Genomic DNA, 23,580 nt, shown 5'->3' on the forward strand with positions numbered 1-23,580 from the left:
GAGGAAGAGGAAGAAGAGGAAGAGGAAGAGGAGGAGGAGGAGGAGGAGGAGGAGGAGGAGGAGGAAGAAGAAGAAGAAGAAGAAGAAGAAGAAGAAGAAGAAGAAGAAGAAGAAGAAGAAGAAGAAGAAAATTAGATTCAAAAATTTCTCTCCCCCATCTATCCTTTCTCTTCTATCTAGTGATAGGGGTAAAAGTGGGGGAGGGGATAAAGAGTGAGAAAAAAGTGCTCATTTGGAACAATACAGAGAAGATTAGCATGGTCCCTGTGCAAGGATGAGACGAAAATTCGTGAAGCGTTCCATAGTTTTTGCATATGCCAGCAAGATTTTGCTGACATGACCCTGATATAGCTGTCTCTTGTGAGGCTATGCCAGTGCCTGGCAAATACAGAAGTGGATGCTCATTGTCATCTATTGGATGGAACACAGGGCTCCCAATGGAGGAGCTAGAGAAAGTACCCAAGGAGCTGAAGGGGCCTGCAACCCTATAGGTGGAACTACAATACGAACTAACCAGTACCCCAAGAGCTCATGTCTCTAGCTGCATATGTAGCAGAAGATGGTCTAGTCGGCCATCATTGGGAAGAGAGGCCCCTTGGTCTTGCAAACTTTATATGCCCCAGTACAGGGGAACGCCAGGGCCAAGAAGTGGGAGTGGGTGGGTAGGGGAGCAGGGCAGGAAGAGGTTATAGGAGACTTTCAGGATAGCATTTGAAATGTAAATAAAGAAAATATCTAATAAAAATTGATTTAAAAAAGAGTGAGAAAAAGAAGAACCCACAAAATGGATAAAAGTAATGGAATTTTTTTTTCAATATGTCAGAAAAAAGTTTAATATAACTGTTACCACTGGGATATCTCCCACTTTGCTTCCAGAGGGGATTTTCTATTTGTTTTCTCCTTTTCCTCTTCCTCTTCCTCCTCATCTTTCTCTTCTTCCTCCTCCTCCTTCTCCTTCTTCTTTGTATATTCTATTTCAAAAAAGTTTGAAAGACTGGCTGAGCAGTTGGAAAACTTGTGGGTGGAAATGAAGGAGACTGAGAAACAAACAAACAAAAAGGCTAAAATGGGAAAGGAAAAGGGATCGCTCTGCTCTCTCTTTTCTGAAAGGACTGCAGAGCTGACTGTGCAACTGGAGAGGTTGGTGGTGGAGGTGGAGGAGGAACACCAGGAAAGGGAACAAATAGGCTCAGTCCCGGCAAGAGAGTGAGAGCTCCCTACAGGAGGAAAGGAGAAGAAACTGCACAGGAGGGCTGCTGGGTCAGAGAAAGGGTGAAAAAGGAGGAAAGTCTGATGAAACAGCTGGTTTCAAAAGAAAGGATTAGTCTTGAACCAAGCACACTGCTGGTGTGGGGAGGAGGGGCAGCCTGGGGTTATGACATCACCCATCAGCTTTCCCAGCACACAGCTGCCAATGATATACAATTGTGATGAGACAGGCTGATGTCCTATAGAAATAATAGAGGCTATGATTTCATATGGGATGCATTTGCCTTATGTGAAACAAATTCTAAATAACTGTGCCACTCAAAATGGAATTACTCCCAAGACTGGGATTGGTGACAGCTGTTCTAGAAGCCAATCCAAATTGCAACAGTTAACATGGTGGAGGGAGGAAGCTGTGAATATTGAACAAGAACAGGTTCAGCTTGATGGTGCTACTATAGAACCTTGTGGGTTAGTAGTGGCTTTAGGAGCTTGGGACAGAGTTGAGTGGGGGTGGGGGAATCTACCTCATTTACAGAGATTATACAAGGCTCTGGAGAAGCCTTCACTGATTTTTTTTTTTTTACAAAGATTAGTCTCAGCTGTGAACAAAGCCATATCAGACCTTGACACAAGACAGACTCGATAGGGACGTTGGAATATGGAAATGCAAATACGGAAATGTAAAAAGGTAAAAGACCATTAAAATCAAGAGCAGTTCCTATAGTTGAGTGGATAAGGGATACAACAGGTTCTAATGTGTACCATGCTAATATAATTAATATAGATTAACCTATAGTTAGAAGTCTCCAATATGAAAATCGTCAGTGCTTCAGTTATGGGAAGTACATTCATTTGCAGAGAGACTGTGACCAAGCTGCTAAAGGTCTCAGATCTCAAAATGCCTGGTGCTTTAATTGTGGTAAATACGATTATTTGTAACAAAATTGTGAACAAGGAATCTCTAAGGGCAATGGTTTTTCTAAATATAGAAACAATTGGTGTCAGTAATTATAGCACACAGGTGGCTTGAAGTAAGGCCTAGGCTTCCAGGAGTATCCATAATATATGGCAAGAGTTGGTATTGGACCAATGAGCGTAGGTCCAAAACAGATAATCAAGGTAATTTCTTACCATAGGGAAAGGACGTTGGAGGCCTAGCTCAAGGCCCCAAAGCAAAAAGTACAAACTGTTTCAGCTAAGGAATGACAAGCAAACCTAAAAGTCTTCGTTTGACACTGGAGATTTAATGCATGCTACTGAAAGCAGCTTGGCTCTAGACTTAGTCATAGATAAACATCTTACTCTATCCCCCAAAATTCAATGTTATAAAATAGTCGCTGGAGTTTATGGTCCTTTGCTCTCAGGGACAGGAGGGATGCCCTTGGAAAGGAGTGGATTGACTTCCTAAGGGTTCATTGTGCACCTAGGAATTACAAATGAAGATTTCGAAGGAGAAACTAAACTTATATCCTATGTAAAAGAAAGATGCTTGAAAAACGAAAAGAAAAAAAAGAAAAAGAAAAAAGAAAGATGCAATTTAACACAAACACAGGTGATAGGGTTGCTCAGCCGCCACTCTTTCCCTAAGTCAAAGGCAACGCCACTCCTGTAAAAAAAAAAAAAAAAAAAAAAAAAAAGAGCAGAATCGGTCTCTCCTGAAAACCTTCACCAGTGGCCCGAAAGTGCTTAGTTCATTGAAAAAGTCTCTGTTTATAATTTCCTGCTACATCCAGCATAATTAATAACTTAAGCAGAAAGGGGAAAATGTAGTGAGAATTCTAAAAAAAAAAAAAAAAAAAAAAAGCCAGAAATATTGTAAGAACGTGTTTTCGTTTAATCCCAGGTGTGGGATTAAGAGTCTGCTTTGGCCTGGCGGTGGTGACTTGAGGCTTTAATCCCAGCACTTGGGAGGCAGGGGCAGGCCAGTTTCTGAGTTCGAGGCCAGCCTGGTCTACAGAGTGAGTTCCAGGACAGCCAGGGCTATACAGAGAAACCCTGTCTTGAAAAACAAAAACAAAAAATGCTAGAGCCTCACTAGGTGGGGTTGGTTGCAGTTTGTTAGTAGTTGTGCTCAAAGAAGAAACAGGAAGAAATGAGATTCAGATCTCTCCCTCTCTCTCTCCCTCTCCTTCTCTCTCTCTTCCCCCCTCCCCCCTCCCCTCTCCCTTCTCCTTCTCTCTCTCTCTCTCTCTCTCTCTCTCTCTCTCTCTCTCTCTCTCTCTCCTTCTTTGTCTGCTGACTAGTGTCAGGGGTGAAACCAAGGGGATAAGGGTAGAAAAAGAAAACCTCACCAAGTAGAAAGGCCAGCCACACCAGCTCCTGCTCTTTTGCTTCTGAGACACAATCTCTGCCCAAGGTGTCTTTGAACTTGCAATTCTCCTGCCTCGGCCTCCAGAGTTCAGGGATTATAAGCATGCAGGACCACATCTGGCTGAATTTATTTATTTAATCCTCCCACACACAGTTTTTGGGAAAGGGTCTCATGTATACCAGACAGGTCTCCAATTTGCTGTGTAGCCTAGAAGGGTGGGGTTTGTATATGCCCGGCCCAGGGAGTGGCACTGTTAGAAGATGTAGCCCTGTTCGAGTACATGTGCCACTATAGGTGTGGGCTTTAAGACCCTCATCCTAGCTGCCTGCAAGTCAGTATTCTGCTAGCAGCCTTCAGATGAAGATGTAGAGCACTCAGATCCTCCTGTACCATGCCTGCCTGGATGCTGCCATGTTCCCACCTTGGTGATACTGGACTGAACCTCTGAACCTGTAAGCCAGCCCCAATTAAATGTTGTCCTTTATAAGACTTGCCTTGGTCATGGTGTCTGTTCACAGCAGTAAAACCAGAGGGTAGCCTTGATCTTCAGGTCTCCTGCTTTTTCCTCTCAAGTGTTAAGAGTTACAGGTATGCACCCCCACACTCAGGTGGTGCTACCAATTATTTTTGTTCATGTGTGTGGGTGTTCACACATGTGCAGACATGTACTTGAAGGCCAGAGGTCCACTATGCCCTCCTCAATCCCTCTCCACCATATCGTGATTTTAATAAAGTAAGAGCTTTATGAGTATAAACTGACATCACAATAAATGGGTTTGATTTTCCACTTCGCTTCCAGTTGTCCAAGCCAGTGCCCAAGGGAGCTTCTTACTTGGGTGCTTATCGTCTACTGAGCTTGTTTGTCTGTTTGTTCCGTAGGTTACTCCCATTATTTCCTACTCACACTACCGAGGAAAAACACAGCAGCAATTAGTCAGCTTGACGAAAGGCCGACACGGTGACTCACATCCCGTCCGGAAAGTTCATCTCTGGTGCTCCGTCCACGGGCAGCATCACTGTTGAGAACCTGTCACTGTGGGCAGCATCCTGGGCTAAATCCTCTCTCGGGTGAGAAGAAAGCCAACCACCTCCCAAGCACAAGGACAGGCATCCCTTCTCCTTGGTACTCCAGCACTGGCCACACCACACAGACTCCACAGCCAGGGGGAAAGTGGAAAATTCCATATATCCTTGCTTTACTTTTTGGTTTTGTTTTTTTGTTTTCATTTTTGTTTGTTTGTTTCTTGAGACAGGGTTTCTCTGTGTGACCCTGGCTGTCCTGAAACTCCCTCTGTACCAGGCTGGCCTCAAACTCAGAGATCCACCTGTCTCTGCCTTCCAAGTGCTTGCTGGGATCAAAGGCGTGCACCACAACCACCTGGCTATCTTTTAAATTATATAAAAATTATACATCCATCGTGAAAATATAAACAAGGGAGCTGGGCATGGAGGAAGGGGTCAGTAATTCCAGCAGGAGGAGAATGAGTTTGAGGCCAGCCTAGGATATACAGCAAATGCTGTCTCAATTAAAAATGTAGGAAATTGGAGCTGAGCATGGTGGCACGGGCCTTTCATCCCAGCACTCCAGAGGCGGAGCAAGTGGATCTCTGTGATTTCCTGGATAGCCTGGTCTATAAAGTGAGTCCAGGACAGCCAGGGTTACATAGAGAAAACCTGTCTTGGGGAGACAGAATAGGCAGGAACAGGATGGACAAATGGACAGGGTAGACATACTACAAACAAACAAAACAAAAATAAAAACAACTAGGATCCAAGAGCTTGTGGTTTACACCTTTAATCCCAGCAATTGGCAGATGACAGAGACAGGCAAATTTTTGAGTTTGAGGCCAGCCTGGCCTGCAAAGTAAATTCTGGGACAGCAAGGGCTACACAGAGAAACTCTGTCTCAAACAAACAAACAAAACAAAACAAAAAAAAAACAAAACAAGAAGAGGAGGAAGAGGAAGAAGAAGAAGAAGAAGAAGAAGAAGAAGAAGAAGAAGAATTAGAAGAAGAAGAAGAAGAAGAAGAAGAGGAGGAGGAGGAGGAGGAGGAGGAGGGAGAGGAGGAGGAAGAGGAGGAGAAGGAGGAGAAAGGTAGGGAAGGAGGGAGGAAGAAAGGAAGAAAGAAAAAGAAAGAAAGAGAGAGAGAAAGAGAAAGAAAGAAAGAAAGAAAGAAAGAAAGAAAGAAAGAAAGAAAGAAAGAAAGGAAGGAAGGAAGGAAGGAAGGAAGGAAGGAAGGAAGGAAGGAAGGAAGGAAGGAAGGAAAGAGGCTGAGTTGGAGAGATGGCTCAGTGGTTAAGAGTACTGACTACTCTTAAGGAGGTCCTGCATTCAATTCCCAGCAACCACATGGTGACTCACAACTATCTGTAATGGGATCAGATACCCTCCTCTGGTGTGTCTGAAGACAGTGACAGTGTACTCATACATAAAATTAATAAAAAATAAAATCATATAGGCAGCTATAGTGTACCCATATACATAAAATAAATAATATTTTTTAAAAAGAAAAGAAAGATACAGGCTGCTGGGTTATAGAGATGGCTTAGTAATTAAGAGCACTGGATGCTCTACTAGAGGACCAGGGTTCAAGTCTCAGCTCCTAGATAGTGACTCACAACTGTCTGTGACTTTAGTTCTACCAGCTCTGACACCATCTTCTGGCCTCTGTCAGCACCAGGCACACAGGTGGTGCACAGACATACATGTAGATAAAAACACCCACACGCATATAAAAACAAATCAGAAGTAGGCTGCAGCTCAGGGGTAAAAGATTGGCTTCATATGTGTAAGTCCCTGCATTCAGCACCTACCACCACAGAATGAAAACTAAAGATGCTAGAAGCTGGGAGATAACTCAGCCACAAAAGTGATTGCCCTGCAAGCATCAGGACCTGAGGTTGATACAAAAACCAGGACATAGGACATAGGGGTTCGTGCAGATGGCTTATCTAAGCCTGGGGCTCCTTGTCAGAAAGTGGGAGTCTGTCTTCCTTAATACAGGGTATGATTTTTGCTGGTTTTGTTGTTGTTGTTTTTGTTTATTTTGTTGTTTTTGTTTTGTTCAAGACAGGGTTCCTCTGTCCTGGAACTCACTCTGCAGACAAAGCTGGCCTCAAACTCACAGAGATCCACCTGCTTCTGTCTCCGAAATGCTGGAATTAAAGATGCGCAGTACTGCCCACATAGGGTATGAATTATTATGTGTGAAAATATTTGAGCTAGAACCCAGTCTACAGTATACAACTTAAAATTAGAACTTATAAGTAATTGTATAATAGTATTATTATATGAAAATTTTGCCAGACAAGATGACACATGGACTTAATCCCAGCACTTGGGAAGGAGAGACTGGGAAATCTCCATGAGTTTGCAGTCAGCCTGATCTACATATCCAGTTCTAGGCCAGCTGAAGCTATATCATGTGTGAGACTTTGTCTCACAGAGAAAAACAAAACGCTAGAAAGGGGGGCTGGAGAGATGGCTCAGTGGTTAAGACTGCCTGTAGCTCTACCAGAGGACCTGAGCTCAGTTCCCAGTTCCCATATTGGATGACTCTCAACCAACTGTAACTCTGCCACCACAGGGTCTAGCATCCTCTTCTGGCCTCTGAGGACACCTGAGACATACACGTACACACAGTATACCTTCACAGTTTTGCCTCAAGGATATATTAACTCTCCTGCCCTGTGTCATAATTTAGTTAGAAGGGATCTTGATCGTTTGGATCTTCCACAAAATATCACATTGGTGCACTATATTGATGACATTATGCTGATTGGAACAAGTGAGCAGGAAGTAGCAACCACTTTGGACTCATTGGTAACACATATGCGTATCAGAGGATGGGAAATAAATCCAACCAAAATTCAAGGACCATCTACCTCAGTGAAATTCTTAGGAGTCCAGTGGTGTGGGGCATGCAGAGATATTCCTTCTAAGGTGAAAGATAAGTTATTGCACCTGGCCCCTCCTACAACCAAGAAAGAAGCACAACGTTTAGTGGGCCTATTTGGATTCTGGAGACAACACATCCCTCACTTGGGTGTGTTACTTAGGCCTATTATTATATGAAAATTTAATACACACACACACACACACACACAAACACACACACACATACACACCACAAATAAGTAAATAAATAACTTGAAAATGAAATATTCTAAACATAAATTGGAGCACTAAATGCTGAGAGATTTGGGTTTTTTTTTGTTTTTTGTTTTTAAGATTGATTAATTTATTTATTTTATGTTCCCGAGTGCGCTGTAGCTGACTTCAGACACACCAGAAGAGGGCATCAAATTCCATTACAGATGTTTGTGAGGCACCATGTGGTTGCTGGGAATTGAACTCAGGACCTCTGGAAGAGCAGTCAGTGCTCTTAACCTCTGAGCCATCTCTCCTACCCTCTTTTTTCTTTTCGAGACAGGCCTTCATGCAGCTTAGGCTGACCTTCAACTCCCTGTATAGCTAAGAATGCCCTTGGGCTTCTGCTCTTTCTATATCCATCATCTCTCAAGTGCTGGAATTATAGGCATAAGGCAAGGATCAAACCCAGGGCCTTCTGCATGCAACACAAGTGCTCTGCGAACTCAGCTAGATCCTCAATCCAGCTGAGTCATTTCTGGGTGTGGTGAGTGTGTGTACACATACCACAGTGTGCATGTGGAAGTCAGAGGACAACTTCTGGGAGTAGGTTTTCTCCTACCGTGTGGGTCCCAGGGACTTAACTCAGGTCACCAGGCTTGACACAATTACCCGATGAGCCATTGTGATGACCCCTGCATCTTTATTTAAACCAGCCTAAATACTAAATATATACACACATATATTTCTTCTTCTTCTTCTTCTTCTTCTTCTTCTTCTTCTTCTTCTTCTTCTTCTTCTTCTTCTTCCTCTTCTTCTTCTTCTTCAATACAGGGTTTCTCTGTCCTGGAACTCACTCTGCAGACCAAGCTGGATGGCCTCAGATTCACAGAGACCTGCCTCTATTTACACATATATACATATACACATATGCACATATACACACATATACACATACACACATACACCCTACACCCTACACATATACACATATACACTCTACACCATACACATATACTCATATACACACATACACCATACACATATACACACATACACACATACACCATACACATGTACACACATACACCATACACATATACACATGTACACATATATACAAATACACATATGCACATATACACACATACACACATATACCCTACACCCTACACATATACACATATACACTCTACACCATACACATATACTCATATACACACATACACCATACACATATACACACATACACACATACACCATACACATGTACACACATACACCATACACATATACACATGTACACATATATAGAAATACACATATGCACATATACTTAATGCACATATATACATATACACATTGCAAATGCTACATCCACTGCAGTAGTGACTCGCTTGGCAGGCCTAAAAACCTGGAAGCAGTCCTGAGGCAAAGAGCTTCAAGGAAACTCAGCCTCCTGGAACCATAGCATTCCCATAGCTAAAATGCCCCAGATTTGTCCCTGCAATATCGTGGAGCGTCTTACATGCTTTCTTACAGTATTTTACTACATAAGAGTTAGATATTTCAGGGCAAGCTTAGCAAAGTATACTTAGAATCTTCACTACAGCCAGGTATAGTAGGCTACATTGCATATTAGAAGCAAGTTGGTGAATTCTTCTGACAAATGGAGATTCCCTACAAATACTCAAAAGTACAGCCAAGTTGCCTTCATATATAAGAATTTATCAAGGCCTAGGAAATAGGGGGAGTTGTGATATTGCATTATTCATGAGAAGGTCTGCTAGAGCAGAACCCCCTGGTGCTAGCTTTCACAAGGCCCAAAGGCGTAGCACAAATTGTGACTAGGGTGTGAAATCCTTAGCTGTCATTAGCTGATCCTAGGCAGGGCTGTTCTATCTTTACTGTAAATATTACCTGGTTCCTATAAGTCCTTTGAAGTCATTCCTTTGTTTTGTGTCAGATAACTTCAGTGTACTTTGCCTGCTGTGATATCCTACCCCTTTGTTTTCTGTATTATATAAGACTGGCATTCACTTTATGACATTACACTCAGATTCTACACACTCTCTCCTGTCGTATCTGTTTGTCATCCGCCGACTCCTTCACCCACTTGCCATCAGAGACCTGTTCCATGCAAATAGGAGACCCAAAAAAGGGAATAGTCTGCGGCAACACATGTGTGTGCGTATGTGTATACACACACATACATGTGCGCATACATCTATATCCAAGTGTGAAATGTTTATAATTATCTTGACTAATCTCTGGTGTAGTCTATAGGAAGAGGTGCATAGAGCACAAGGCCTAATGAGTGGACCCCCAGTCCCATCTCCAGCATCACAAATCAGGGTGGGGTGGCACAGAGACTAAAATAAAGTGCTTTGCCTGCTTGAACAACACTCTCACAGTGGCAACTTGCTCCTGGATATGTCTGTTGTCTTTGGTGCCACATACCAGACCCGGAACACTAAGCAAGCAAAGCTGTGCCCCACACTGAACCTCACCACAGGCCCTGAAGTGAAGTTTGAAATTGAGCTCAAACTTCCAAGCCTGTGCTGATTACTGTTGGGTTCAGCTGCTAACCCATACTTCCCCAGAGGAAGCACGCAAGTTTGTCAATACTACAGAAACAGCGGCCGGCGGATGGCTCAGTTGGTAAAGTGCAGGTTGTATAAGCATGAGGACCTGTTCACGCCTCACAGCCCACACAGAAATAAGGGCACGAGGGCCCAGGCTTATGGTCCCAGTGCTGAGACAATGAGAGAAGCTCCTTGGGACTTCCTTGTCACCAATCTAGCCCGACTGGCAAACACCAGGGTTAGCAGGCAACCCTGTCCCTGAGAAGGGCAGATGGCTCCCTGAGTCCTCATGCACACACACACACACATATATACACATATGGCTATACATATACACACAAAAAAGTACAAGAATAATACTGACATATATCAGGCAACCATATGGCAACAGTGTGCTAGGTTCTATGCTTTTATGCACACTGGTAATTTAACTTGTTTGACCTACTTCTGAAAAGTGGGACTATAATTACATGCACAAGGTAAAAGACTTTGTAAAAGCTCACTTCACTGTCCAACATGCACAGAGCTAGGAAGTGTTAGCACTAGATGCCAAAGTACACATCATAGGACCAGGAACATGGTGGAACCTGAAATACATGGTGCCACTTAGTTAACTGCCAAAGGTCGTCAGAGGTCAAGGCTGAGGATGTAGCTCAGTTAACTGGTAGAGGGCTTGCTCAGAGCTCCCGGCCATATTGACCAGGCATGGAAAGCCACAGAGAAGACCAAAGCCATTCATGGCTACATCATGAGTTCAAGGCCAGCTTGTGCTGGGAGACATCCTATAACAAAATACATACATACATACATACATACATACATACATACATACATACATACAAACATACACAAACTGTTTTTTAAAAGTTAGAGGTCAAAGCATCAGACCTTGCCTTGAAGAGTCATATCTCCAGCATGAGACTTAGGAATTAAGGCCACCTTTGGCTACATAGCAAGTTCAAGACCAAGGACAGAAAGTGGCCTTCTTGTGGCCTAGAAGAGACCCAAGAAAGACATAAATTCCCAACTTTTCAGGGCCTATGTTGAAAAGCTTCCTGTTGAGGGTGCTAGAGAGTCAGCTCAAAGGTTAAGAAAGGCCTTTGCTACTCTTGCAGGGACCCAGGTTCTATTCCCAGCACCCACACAGTAGCTCACAACCATTTGGAAACTCCAGTTCAAGGGGATCAGGCACCCTCTTATGGCCTCTCTTTGTGCCAGGAACCTATATGGTGCATAGACATACATGCAGTCAAAACAGTCATTAAGACGGGAGTGGTGGCGCACAGCTTTAATCCCAGCACTTGGGAGGCAGAGGCAGATGGATTTCTGAGTTTGAGGCCAGCCTGGTCTACAAAGTGAGTTCCAGGACAGCCAGGGCTATACAGAGGAACCCTGTCTCGAAAAACCAAAACCAAAAATAAAAAAGAAAGAAAACAGTCATTAAATAACAAAAGAAATTAAGAGAATACAGCTAACAGGGAATAGCCATTGCTTGCCAATGATTTGATGGCTTGTGCAGGAAAACCAAACAAAGCACAAGGGCCTGCCAGCGGCTCACATTTTTCCTCTTTTAGCCAAGACCAGTGGCTCATGGCTGTAATCCCAGCACTTGGGAGGTAGAGGCAGATTTAGAAGCCAGTCTGTTTCCCTTTTAAAATGTATTTGATGCTGTTATTTTTTTTTTAAACACAGTATCATTATGTAGACTTGACTGGCCTGGAACTCCCAATGGAGTCTTGGCTGGCCTTGAATTCATACAGATCCACCTTCTCTGCTTTCCAAGTGCTGGGATTGAAGATGGGCACCAGCATACCCAGTTCTAATTTTTGAAAAAATTTTTATTGGGTATATGCGTTTGACTTTGTGAATGATGACTCATGGTATTTTTTATTACAGCACACTGTGATGGTTTGGTTTATTTTTTTGTTGTTTGTTTTTGTTTTTCTAGACAGGATCCTACTATGTAGACCAGGCTGACCTCAACGTCACAGCGCTCCACCTGCTAGGACCAAAGGGGTGTGCCACCACATGTGGCCACTTAAAAAAACAAAAACAAAAACAAAACAAAACAAAAACCACCTTTATTTTATGTGTATGGGTGTTCTGCCAGCATCTATGGCAGAAGGGGGACTTGGATTGCCTGGGACTGGAGTTACAGTCAGCTGTGATCCTGAGAGAGTGCTAGGAATTGAACAAGGGTTCTCTAAAAAAGCAGCTAGGGAACCAAATCTCCAGCAAGAGACGTCGGAGTTTTAGGCCAGCCTTGGCTACATAGCAAGTTCAAGATCAAGATAAACTGTCATGAACAAACAGCCAAACTCTTTCTTTTCACTTGTGGTCCTGAGAATCAAACCCTAGGACTTGAGCATGCTCGGCAAGTGATCTACCACTTGGGAGTGCTCTTACACTGTGGAGGCTGAGACAGGCATACTGCCATGAGTTCAAGACCAGCTGGGGCTAGAGAGTTCTAGGCCTAGAGTGATACCTGGCCTAAACAAACAGAATAAAAGAAAACGTGTGTGTGTGTGTGTGTGTGTGTGTGTGTGTGTGTGTGTGTGTGTGTGTGTGTGCACGCGCTACTACCTAGGACTGCAACTAAATTGTAGTGTACTGAGGAATGACCATTCTTTCCTACAAAGAGCCAGACAGTATAAATGGCCTTGAATTCAAATAGCACCTGTCTGCCTTCCAAGTGCTGAGATTAAAGATCTGTACCACCAGAACAGCCAGAGATATACAGAGAAGTCCTGTCCTAACACACACACACACACACACACACACACACACACACGGAGAGGTGGCTTAGCGGTTAAGAGCACTGACTGCTCTTCCGAAGGGTCTGAGTTCAAATCCCAGCAACCACATGGTGGCTCACAACCATCCATAATGAGATCTGATGCCCTCTTCTGGTGTGTCTGAAGACAGTTACAGTGTACTTACATATAATAAATAAATAAATCTTAGGAAAAAAAACCCACACACATACAAAAAATATTTCATTCATCTGCTTAATAATTGTCCAGGGGTCTACCTTAGGCCATTCTGGCACGTGCATGGGGTACAAAACCCCTCCCTTATAAACCTCACATTTTATTAGTGGAAAGTGGGGATTCCCATAAGTGAACAGTTATTATTCAAGAAGGAAAACAAAATTTCTATTTCAATTCCTGGCCTTGCATTCTGATCTATACGCTGCTTGCCCCTCCCAAGTGCTGGGATTATAGATGTATGGCACTGTGGCCTATGAGAACTAAGTCTATTTTGAGGGGAAAAGCAAAGTAGGGATACCGGCCCTACTGGTAGAACTGGATCCATCACAAAGCCAATAAAAACATGGCTCTGCCAGCTGCTGGCAGGTAACAAAGAAAAGGCCAGTGGAGGAGACAGGGGAGCTTAAGACAGTCTGGATGTGGGAAGTTAATGTGTGCTAAGGGTGGCACACCACAGAGCCCCGGAGGAATTTGTCCCAGGTGGTGACAGAAACTAGTTCACCACTGGGAGAAGAAAGGTGGGTCTCTCTCTCTACTTGAAACTATGTAGAAGACAGACTTCAAATGGTTTGAAGACTGAAATGTGAAAGTTAAAATCATAAAGTTAATATAAGAAAATACAGGATGGCCGAGAGGTTGGCTCAGTGGGCAAACATACCATCAGTCTGGACCCATACAGCTGAAGGGAAGAATACACTCCCACGGGCTGTCATTTTATCTCCAAATTCAAGCCAAGGCATGCATGTGAGGATGTGCTTGTAACTGCATTTTTGTACACTGATTTTCACATGCGCGCTTGCGCAAGCGCACACACACACATACACACAATGTACTTTAAGAAGATGAGGCTGGGCATGGTGGTGCATGCCTTTAATCTCAGCTCTCCAGAGGTGGAGAGCAAGTGGATTTCTTTGAGTTCAAGGTCAGCCTCACTAACTCAAAAGGATGAAGCTAGGCTGCGTTTCATGAGACGATGCCTCAGAATAAAAACAGAAACAAACGAAAATAAATTTAATTTTTGTGGTTACATGTGATAGAGAATAAAAGTATAATTTAGGACTGGGTATAGTAGTTCATGCCTGTAATCCCAGCCCTCTGGAGGTCAAGGCAGAAGGACTGCCTCAAGTTCAAGGCTGGCCTGGGCTGGAAAGGAAGACTTTGTCTAGTACAGAATAAACACAGAGATTAGAAACAGAGGGAGGCTACACACTAAGGAGCAGTGTCTGAGTGATTGTACTAACACACAGTGGCAGCCTGTCCTAGTTTGCTTTGTTGCTGTGGTAAATACCATGGTCCAAAACAACCTGGGGAATAAAGAAAGGGCTTGTTTCATCTCACAACCCCCCAGGTTACAGCCCCTCAGTGTAGGAACTTGGAGGGATAAATGCAAGCAAAGACTGTGAAGGAATACTTTTTCTCCTCCTCCTTCCTCTTTCTCTCCCCTCCTCTTCCTCCTGTTCCTCCCTTTCTCTTCCTCCTCTCCTCCTTCCTCTTTCTCCTCTTCTTCCTTTCTCTTCCCACCCGCTCCTTTCTCTTTCTCCTCCTCCTCCTTCTTGTTATTGTTTCTCAAGACAGGGTTTCTCTGTGTAGCCCTGGCTGTCCTGGAACTCACTCTGTAAACCAGGTTGGCCTCGAACTCAGAAATCTGCCTGCCTCTGCCTCCCAAGTGCTGGGATTAAAGGCGTGCGCCACCATGCCCAGCTCATTTTGGGGTTCTTTAAAAAACTTTTTTAGACAGTTTCTCACCTGGAACTCTGTAGAGAAGGCTGGCCTCGAACGCACAGAAATCTGTCTGCTTGTCTCTTGATGCAAAACCCCACTCCCACCTGGGTCTTGCTATATTGTCCAAACTGGATCTTAAGTTTCTGGACACAAGTGTTCCTCAGACTTCAGCTTCTCTGGTTGTTGGGACAAATGAGGACAAACTATGCCTTGCTTGATAGTCTGTGTGTTTGTGTTTGAGTGGGATTAGTCAGGGAACTTGTACATGAGTGGTATTAGTTATAGATCTTGTGCATGCTAGCCAAACAGTCTATACTGGACTACAATCCATTCCTCTGAATGACAAACTAAGATCCAAAGTGAGTTATGGCCAGGCTTGTTGGGCACAGGCATTTAACCCCAGCACTCAGGAGGCAAGAGGCAGGCTGGAGCTATGTGAATTCAAGGCCAGCCTGGTATACAAAAAGTTCTGGAACTTACTCTGTAGACCAGGCTGGCCCCAAACTTAGTGATCTGTATTTCTCTGCCTCCTGAGTGCTGGGCCACCATGCCTGGCTGAGAAAAAAATAAATTTTTTTAAGTTCCAAAACCTAGCAACCACAGTGTACAGGCAGTGGTTTGTAGACCTCCACAGCTACACATGCAGGTGTAGCAAAAATAGAACCATCTCTGGTATTTTATTGGTTTTAAAATGTTCCATCAACAAAAATGTCCTTTTCCTCTGTGTGTGTTTGAGTGTGCCTGTGGTTTGAGACAGGATCTTGCTGTCGCTCACGCTGACCTGGATTTTGTGATCCTCCTGTCTCAGCCTCCCCATGCCCTGATAACAGGATGGCTCAAATATACTACTTTCATGAAAGATTAAAACATCTCTACAAAGAATAACTGCAAGGGACCGGGGCTGTAGTTCAGGGGATAAAACATTGCTAAGCAAACACACAAACCTGAGTTCAGGTCCCGGGCAGCAGCTGGAGGCAGTGACTGGCTTTTGCTAACCCTGCTGCTGCAGGGAGGGTGGAAAGAAGAAAGCTAAGGGGCCCCTGGCTGGTGTCTAGATGAAACTGAGCTGCAGGCTGTGAGAGATCTCATCTGGAAAGGAAAGGTGGATAAAGGAGCTTGCTGCCAGGCCGGACAACCTGAGTTCCACACTCAGGCCCCGGATGGTGAAAATACAGAACTGCTGGAAGCTGGCCTCTGATCCCATGTGCACAGAAGCACATGCACACGTGAGACCTAAAGAAATAACTGTAATCTAAAACAGAAGGTAGATGAGCCAACAGTAAATTTCACTAAGGCTGTTGGTAGGATCCTGGGTAAGACTCCTATAAAAAAGAAAGTGGACTGAAAGTTTTCCTGGCAGAAAAAGAAAAAAAAAGAAAAAGAAAAAGAGAAGGAGAAGGAGAAAAAGTATCTGACTTTTCAAATCTAAGACTATGAGCCTTTTGTCTTTCTTCTCTGTGTAGCCTTGGCTGTCTTGGAACTTGCACTGTAGACCACAGGTCTGCCTGCCTCTGCCTCCTGAGTGCCAGGACTAATGTTAATGGCATGCACCACCAGCACATGGCCCTTTTCTTGCCTGAACATGTCTGTGTACTGAGTGTGTGCCTGGTGCCTGTGTACTTCAAAAGAGAGCATCCAATCACCTAGAACTGGACTCCTACGGAAGGTTGTCAGCACTCAAGGATGTGTTGGAATTAAGCCTGGTCCTCTCTGCAGGAGCAGCCAGTGCTCTTTAGCAGCTAAGCCACCTCTCCATCACCAGCTACTTGAATGTTTTTGATTACATTTGTGTGTGGGTGTGCACACATGTGGGTGCAGGACTCAACCAATCCTGTGGAGAAACAGGACGGCAACAGGCAGGAGTCGGTTCTTTCTTTCTCCCATGTGGGTCCTGGAGAGGCCCCCACAGCATACACAATAACAACAATAGTAAGACAGAACTATAGCAATATAGAAGTAGACTAGGAAGGAGTTAAGACGAGTAAGAATCAGAATCACAACTGAGTCTTTTCAGTCTTTATTACCACACAATGCTGGCTCACACCACCATTGTAAACCTTGTATATCAATGGCAAAACAACACAATTTAAAACATATGAAGAAAACAACAAATAAATAAAGGAATAAAAAATGTTTCTCTAAAAAAAACAAAAAAAAAACAAAAAAAAAAAAACAAACAGCCGGGCTTGCGTGTTATCGCACGCCTTTAATTCCAGTACTCGGGAGGCAGAGGCAGGTGGATTTCTGAGTTTGAGGCCAGCCTGGTCTACAAAGTGAGTTCCAGGGCAGCCAAAGCAACACAGAGAAACCCTGTCTTGTATTGAAAAACAAAACAAACAAACAAACAAACAAACAAACAAAAAACAAAAAAAAAAAACAAAAAAGAAAAGAAAAGAAGAGAAAAAAGAAAAAAAAAGCAAAATATTATGAGTTGTTTTTTGACCTTTCCTCTGAAAAGCTAATTTATTCCAGTTCCCTCTTTTTGAGTGGAGGGAGGACTTGAACAAATCTCCATATTATCCTGGGTCTTTCATTGGAAAAGCCTATCAAGAAGATGAACAGTCAGGTTTAATAAGGACCTTGCAGGCACTTAGGCGGGAAGTACAGGGTCCTGAGTTCCAGGGTAGCTAGTTTATGTAGTGAATTCCATGGTAAAACCCTGTTGCAAGAAAAAAGAGACATTACCAAGTGAAGGAAACAGTTGAAAGGAACCAGGTCTCGCCATCATCTTCTGGAAGGAAGTGGGCCCGGCTGGCAGCAGTACCTGGGCTACTTTCGAAGTCTCTCACCTCCCAGGTGGGGACAGGCCTAAAAGGCCGACAAACTTTCTTCATCACATCAGCCTTTTGGGGTCTATTTTTTCCAGGTGAACCAGAGGTTTGAGCTGCTCTGCAAAGTTCCTCATGTCATCAGAGACCATGTCCTGCCCAGCCGGGGCGACAACACTTAATTCCACAAGATAGGAGAGGGACAGGGCCTCGGTGCTGTCCGTGTTCCCTGGGACCAGGATTCGGAAAATCTTGTACACCACAACCTTCATGATGCCCTTCCGAAACAGGTGTCCTTTGGCGACAAACTCATGGTCCATGCGGAAGCCCATCTCCATCAGGAAGTCCGTGAGGTTCTCAGACGTGGCGATGTCCACACAGTTGCGCACCAGGGCGTGGCGGTTCTTGTCTCCCATTTCGGGCTGTCCCAGGTATCGCAGATGCCAGGGTGCCCCTGCCCTGTCCATGGAGCGCCGGGCCCTTAGGACGAACGGGCTGGCCTGCTGGCCCTTAAGCAGGAAGACCATCTCGTGATCAAGGAAGGTCTCAGGCTCCATGTTGTCACACAAACCTCGGAGGCGATGGATGAGGCTTTCCAAACTGTGGTCCAAAACACTTCCTGAAGAGGCACAAGCACAGTGAGTCCCGGCTTTCATTTCATTTAGGGTCATGAAACCAGCGAAAGATACACACACCAAATAAATAGTTCTATGCAACGTTTTCTAAGAACAATCCATGGGATTCTATTTATTTGTCTATTCAAAACGTTTTATATTTAGTCATTCTTGTCTCGGCAAACTCGAGAATACAATGGCACATAAATGTTGGTTGGAGGATAACCCGCTAGAACGGATTCCCTGTGGGTCCCAGATTGAACCCAGGTTGTCTGACTTAGCAGCAAATGCCGGGTAGTGGTTTGCATGACAGTAGCCCCCACAGCTCCTGGATTTGAATGTCTAGTCTCTACTTCCTATTGTTTAGGGAAGGACTAGGAGGAACGTCCTTGTTGGAGGAGGTGTGTCAGTGGGAGTTTTCAAAAGCGGGCCCCCATCTTTCTGTCAGTGGCTCAGGCTGTAGCTCTCAGCTACTGCTCCAGCACCTGCCTGCCTTAATGGGATGAAAGGGGTGTTATCACCATGCCCGGCTTCTTGTTCTGAAGTATAATTATATGAAAAAGAAAATCTGAATTTGTTCTACAAATGGAAAAATTGCATTGGCTATAAATAAATCATTGTGGCTGGGTGTAGATCTGTGAGAGACCATGTGCTCCAGATGCAAGGCCTTGCTGGGGTTTGATCAAGGCACCAAGAGGACCAAGGCTGAGGGATGGAGCTTAACGGCTGAGGACTGACACAGAAGGCTCGGGGTTCAATTCCTAGCACTATAAAATAATAAAATTAAACAACAACAAAGATTAAATAAGATTAAACAGTTATTTAACTGAGCCAGGCATGCAGGCACTCAGGAGTCTGAGGCAATAGAGTCGCTGCAAGACTGGGGCTGGGAAAACCACTCAGAGGTAAAGAGTTTGTACTGCTCTTGCAGAGGCCAGAGTTCAATCCCATCCACATCAAGTGGCTCACAACCTGTAACTCCAACTCCAAGGATCCCAGCACCTCCTGCCTCGCATGCATGTACCATCCCCTGAAACACATGCACAGAGAACTAAAAATGGTATTTTAAAATCTTAAAAAAAGCTGGGCAGGGGTGGTGCATGCCTTTAATCCCAGCACTTGGGAGACAGAGGCAGGTGGATTTCCGAGTTGGAGTTAGAGGCCAGCCTGGTTTACAGAGTGAGTTTCAGGACAGCCAGGACTGCACAGAGAAACCCTGTCTCGAAAAACCGAAAAACAAAAACAAAAACAAAACAAAAAAATCTTAAAAAAAAAAAAAAACAATTAAAAAAACTGAAGCTCCAAAAATAAATATAAAGATAAAACCACCACATGTCCCCTGACCTGTATCAGCTGTTTTCTTTGTAACCAAAAATGAGAAGGAGACCAGATGCCCAGCCCAACTGTACTAGGAGAGGTGAGGGCACTGTGATGTGCTCATATACACATTTAAAATGGAGGCCGTGGAGCAACAAAAAGCTAAGACACGTACCGAAATGAATGAACTATGAAATAACAATGCTAACTCAACAACAGACACAGCCCAGTCAGCATGCACAGCGCATGCACACAGTTAGGCTCAGGCCCGAAGATCAGAGGTTAACACTGCTCCTGGACACCCAGCCAGTTAGAGGTCAGCCTGGGGGTTTGAGAGGAGGCTCAGCAGCTAAGAGTGCTGGACCTGGGTTCGGTGTCCACCAGCACCCACACGGTGGCTCATAATCGTCCACGACTCCTTTTCAGGGAACTGGACATACTTGTCTGACCTCTGACTCCCACACATGCAGGCAAGACACTCATACAGATAAAATAAGATTTAAAAATCTAAAAGAATCATTTTAATCATACTTGAAAAAAATTAATCAGCCTGGGCTCCTTAGTACTGCTTCCAAACAACAAAAACAATATAAATTCTGTCATAGGACATGACTTTATCAAGGATATAATGCTAGGAGAAATAAGCCAGTTGGGGACCTCACTCATGTGGGGCATCTAAGCAGCTAAGGTAGGAAACACAGTGGAGAGGTGAGAGGGAGACTCGGTATGAGGTTTTTTTGGTTTGTTTTGTTTTGTTCTTGTTTTTTGTTTTTAAATTTTATGTGTAAGAAGGAGTGTTTTGCCTGCAAGCTCATCTGTGAACTACCTGTATGCCTGAATCCATGGAGACCAGACTAGGGCATCAAATTCTCTGCAACTGGAGTTACACACAGTTGTGAGCTGCCATGTAGGTGCTGGGAATTGAACCAAGAAGCAGCCAGTGCTTTTAACGGCTGGGCCTTCTCCTCGGGCCTGAGTTTTAATTTTTCAAGATGAAAAAAAAAAAAAAATGAAAGTCATGCAGTGGTGGCTTGTGCCTTTAATCCCAAGCACTTGGGAGACAGAGCAGATGGACCTCTGAATTCTGAGTTCGAGGCCAGCCTGGTCTATAGACAGCGAGAACTATACGGAGACAAACAAAAATAGAGGAAAGAAAGAAAGAAAGAAAGAAAGAGCAAGGGAGGGAGGGAGAGAGAGAGGGAGAGAGGGAGAGAGAGAGAGAGAACAGACAATAGGACAATAGTGGTAAATATCTATAATCCCAGGCCCCTGCAGCCAGAAGGGTCTACAGAGTGAGTTTCTGGCCATTGAGCCATCTTCCCACCCACCCTCTTTTAAACACAGTTACAGGAACCCTACAGTTGCCTATAAGTCATCTCAACTTGCTCTAGCCAGAAAAAACTGAAAACTTGGTAACACAAGCTCCTTGGCTGACTTACCCTGCAGGAGGTACTCCATCATGTTAATGGTGCCCCCAGTGACGGGCATCATGGTGACTGGAGGCGCCTCCATGATGCCTCTAATTAGGTTCAAGACAACAGAACTGCAAACAGATCTTCCAACCGGAGAAGCACAGGATCCACCTGGAAAAGTCACACTTGTCCATACCCTGTTTGCTGCGGCAGTGGCCTTGAAACCAAAGCTCATTCAGTCTTAACTTTGCACATCTGCTTATACAGCCGGTTCCAAGAACGGGTGACTCGGGAATAAGAGGGGTTCTAGCTCCGGAGATACGGAATAGCCATCTAGTATCAAGTTCTGAACCTTATAAACGTTTTTCTATGTAATCTCGAGGCAGCTATGTAACCTCTTGTTCCGAAACCTACTGTCTCGTTTAAAATAAGACCAAGGGTGTTTAACCCCACAGCCCTCGTCTCCCCCACCCACTACCTGGCTCGAAAGAAACCGACATTCATATTCAAAAATGGTAACTACACTGGGCTACACTGAGAGGCCTCGTTTCCAAACATAAAGAAATAAAAACCGGCTGTGTTGGGGGGAACATCTGTAATCTCAATACTTGGGGACAGAGTTAGAAGGACGGCTGCAGCTTCGGGCTAGACTGGTCTATATAGCAAATCCCGGCCAATTAGGGCATCACAGTGAGACTGTCTCAAAGAAAAAACAAAAGAAAAGATCCGAGGGAGACCTAAGGACCTTGTCCACCCTTCACTCTATGCGGAGGCCATGCAGACTCAGGGAAAGGCCCCAGGGCACACGAGCGATGTAACTAGAACTGGTTCTGCCTTTATGAGAACGCCTCTGCAAATGAGCCAGGCGGGAAATATGAAGTTAGAGTGACTGTCCCGGTCCTCCCACGCGGGCAGCCGGGACACGTGTGCACTTACACTAGCAACACGTCTCCGTCCGCGCTACAGATCCTTGTAAAGCTGGAATTAAATCCACGCGTGCACACCCGCAATCCGCACCCCCAAATGCCGCCAGCGCAGAGCCAGAGAAACCGCCAAACTCTCCCTTCAGCACTTCCGGTAGGAAGCTGAGGGACAGGAAACTTCTCCGCTACCGCCCCGAAAAGTAAGGGTGCCGAGAGGGCAAGGAACGCGCCCGCCTTCTGGCACCGGTGTGCAAGAGCGCACGCGCAAGGTTCGGGGCTGCTGTTGCTTTGGGGTCCTAGTCTAGAGTGGTACCGTGGAAGGTGACTGTCATAGGACAGCTCTAGGATACGTTTTTTTTTTTTTTTTTTTTTTTTTCAGCTTCGACGACCTGGATGTTTTGATCAGATCTCATAAAGCCGATTGGATACCATATTTAAATTTTGAACTCAGCCACTGGGGGGAGCGAGGAAGGAGAGTCACATTGAAAAAGAAGGGAGGCGGAGGTGGCGGGGCTGGCAGTGAAAGAGATGTAAAATGAATAAGTTAAAAATTAAATTAAAGAAAAAGAAAAGGAAGGGGTATGTTGTAAATCGGAAACGCTAACCACAGCGTTGTGTATTTATATATAGACCTCAGCAGGAACAATATTTTGTGTGCTTTCAAGGGTCTGGAGAAACAGCTCAGTGCTAGAGCCTTGTCTGACATGTGCAAGGCCATAAGTTTAATACAAAACAACAGCAAACTTGTTCAATTTACAGTGCATACCATAACTTTAAATACATGGGACCAGGCACAGTTCAAATCTGAGAACCTTGGGAAGCTGTGGTAAGGATCTCTCCAGCAGAGCCATTCAACGCTTAAACAATATTGTGAGGTTTTTAATAAATAAATAAATAAATAAATAAATAAATAAGTTAATTAATAAGGGCTAGAGAGATGGCTGAGCAGTTAATAGCCCCTGCTGCTCTCTCAGAGGTCCCAAACTCCCACATAGTGGCTAACAACCATTTATAATTTCCTTTCCAGGGGCTCTATTACCTTGTCTGACTACATCAGTCACTGCATCCGTGTGGTAGACATGCATACACACTTGCAAAAACACTCATAACACAAAATATAAATAAATAACTAGGGGCTGGGAAGATGGCTAAGCAGTTTAGAGCACTTGCTGTTATTCAGAGGACCTGGGTTCAGCCCTAACACCCATATCATGTGACTCACAACCACCTGCCACTCTAGTTCCAAGGGATCTGACACCCTCATCTGGCATCCATGCTAAAGGACATACATGGTACACATATATCTAGGCACACATATACATTAGATAGATAGATAGATAGATAGATAGATAGATAGATAGATAAGGATTTTAAATTCAACAAGTACTTATTGAACTCTGTACATATGCCAAACACATAAGGGACATAGAGTGAGGCACCCTTAATCTTTCAGGACCCCTCCCTCCTTAACATTTCCCCAAAGGTCACTACCTCAGGCAAGGGTACCTGGTTCCCAGTCAGTCTGGGCAGCTTGTATCAGCTCAGGGCTCCACCTTGCTGTCACATGAAATCAGCTTGCTTCTCTGCCACTTTGTTCTTCTTTCTGCCACCTCCTCCCATGGCTTGACAGTTTAATCT

At 44.4% G+C, this 23,580-nt stretch overlaps 1 protein-coding gene and 1 pseudogene across 1 annotated transcript; one reads left to right on the forward strand and one right to left on the reverse strand.

Moving 5' to 3' along the window:
- The first annotated feature begins 215 nt into the window (after window positions 1–215).
- Window positions 216–309, forward strand: Gm23055 (annotated as a pseudogene).
- A 16,601-nt stretch (window positions 310–16,910) lies between these two features.
- On the reverse strand, window positions 16,911–22,103 carry Med18 (mediator complex subunit 18). Its single transcript, NM_026039.3, has 3 exons — window positions 21,956–22,103; window positions 21,047–21,190; window positions 16,911–18,295 (listed from the first exon to the last, which is right to left on the reverse strand). The coding sequence occupies exons 2-3, from the start codon at window positions 21,117–21,119 to the stop codon at window positions 17,742–17,744; spliced, it is 627 nt and encodes a 208-aa protein (NP_080315.1). The 5' UTR covers window positions 21,120–21,190; window positions 21,956–22,103; the 3' UTR covers window positions 16,911–17,741.
- Between the last annotated feature and the right edge of the window lie 1,477 nt (window positions 22,104–23,580).

This window comes from Mus musculus, chromosome 4 (genome assembly GCF_000001635.26).
Source record: "Mus musculus strain C57BL/6J chromosome 4, GRCm38.p6 C57BL/6J".
Classification (NCBI taxonomy): domain Eukaryota; kingdom Metazoa; phylum Chordata; class Mammalia; order Rodentia; family Muridae; genus Mus; species Mus musculus.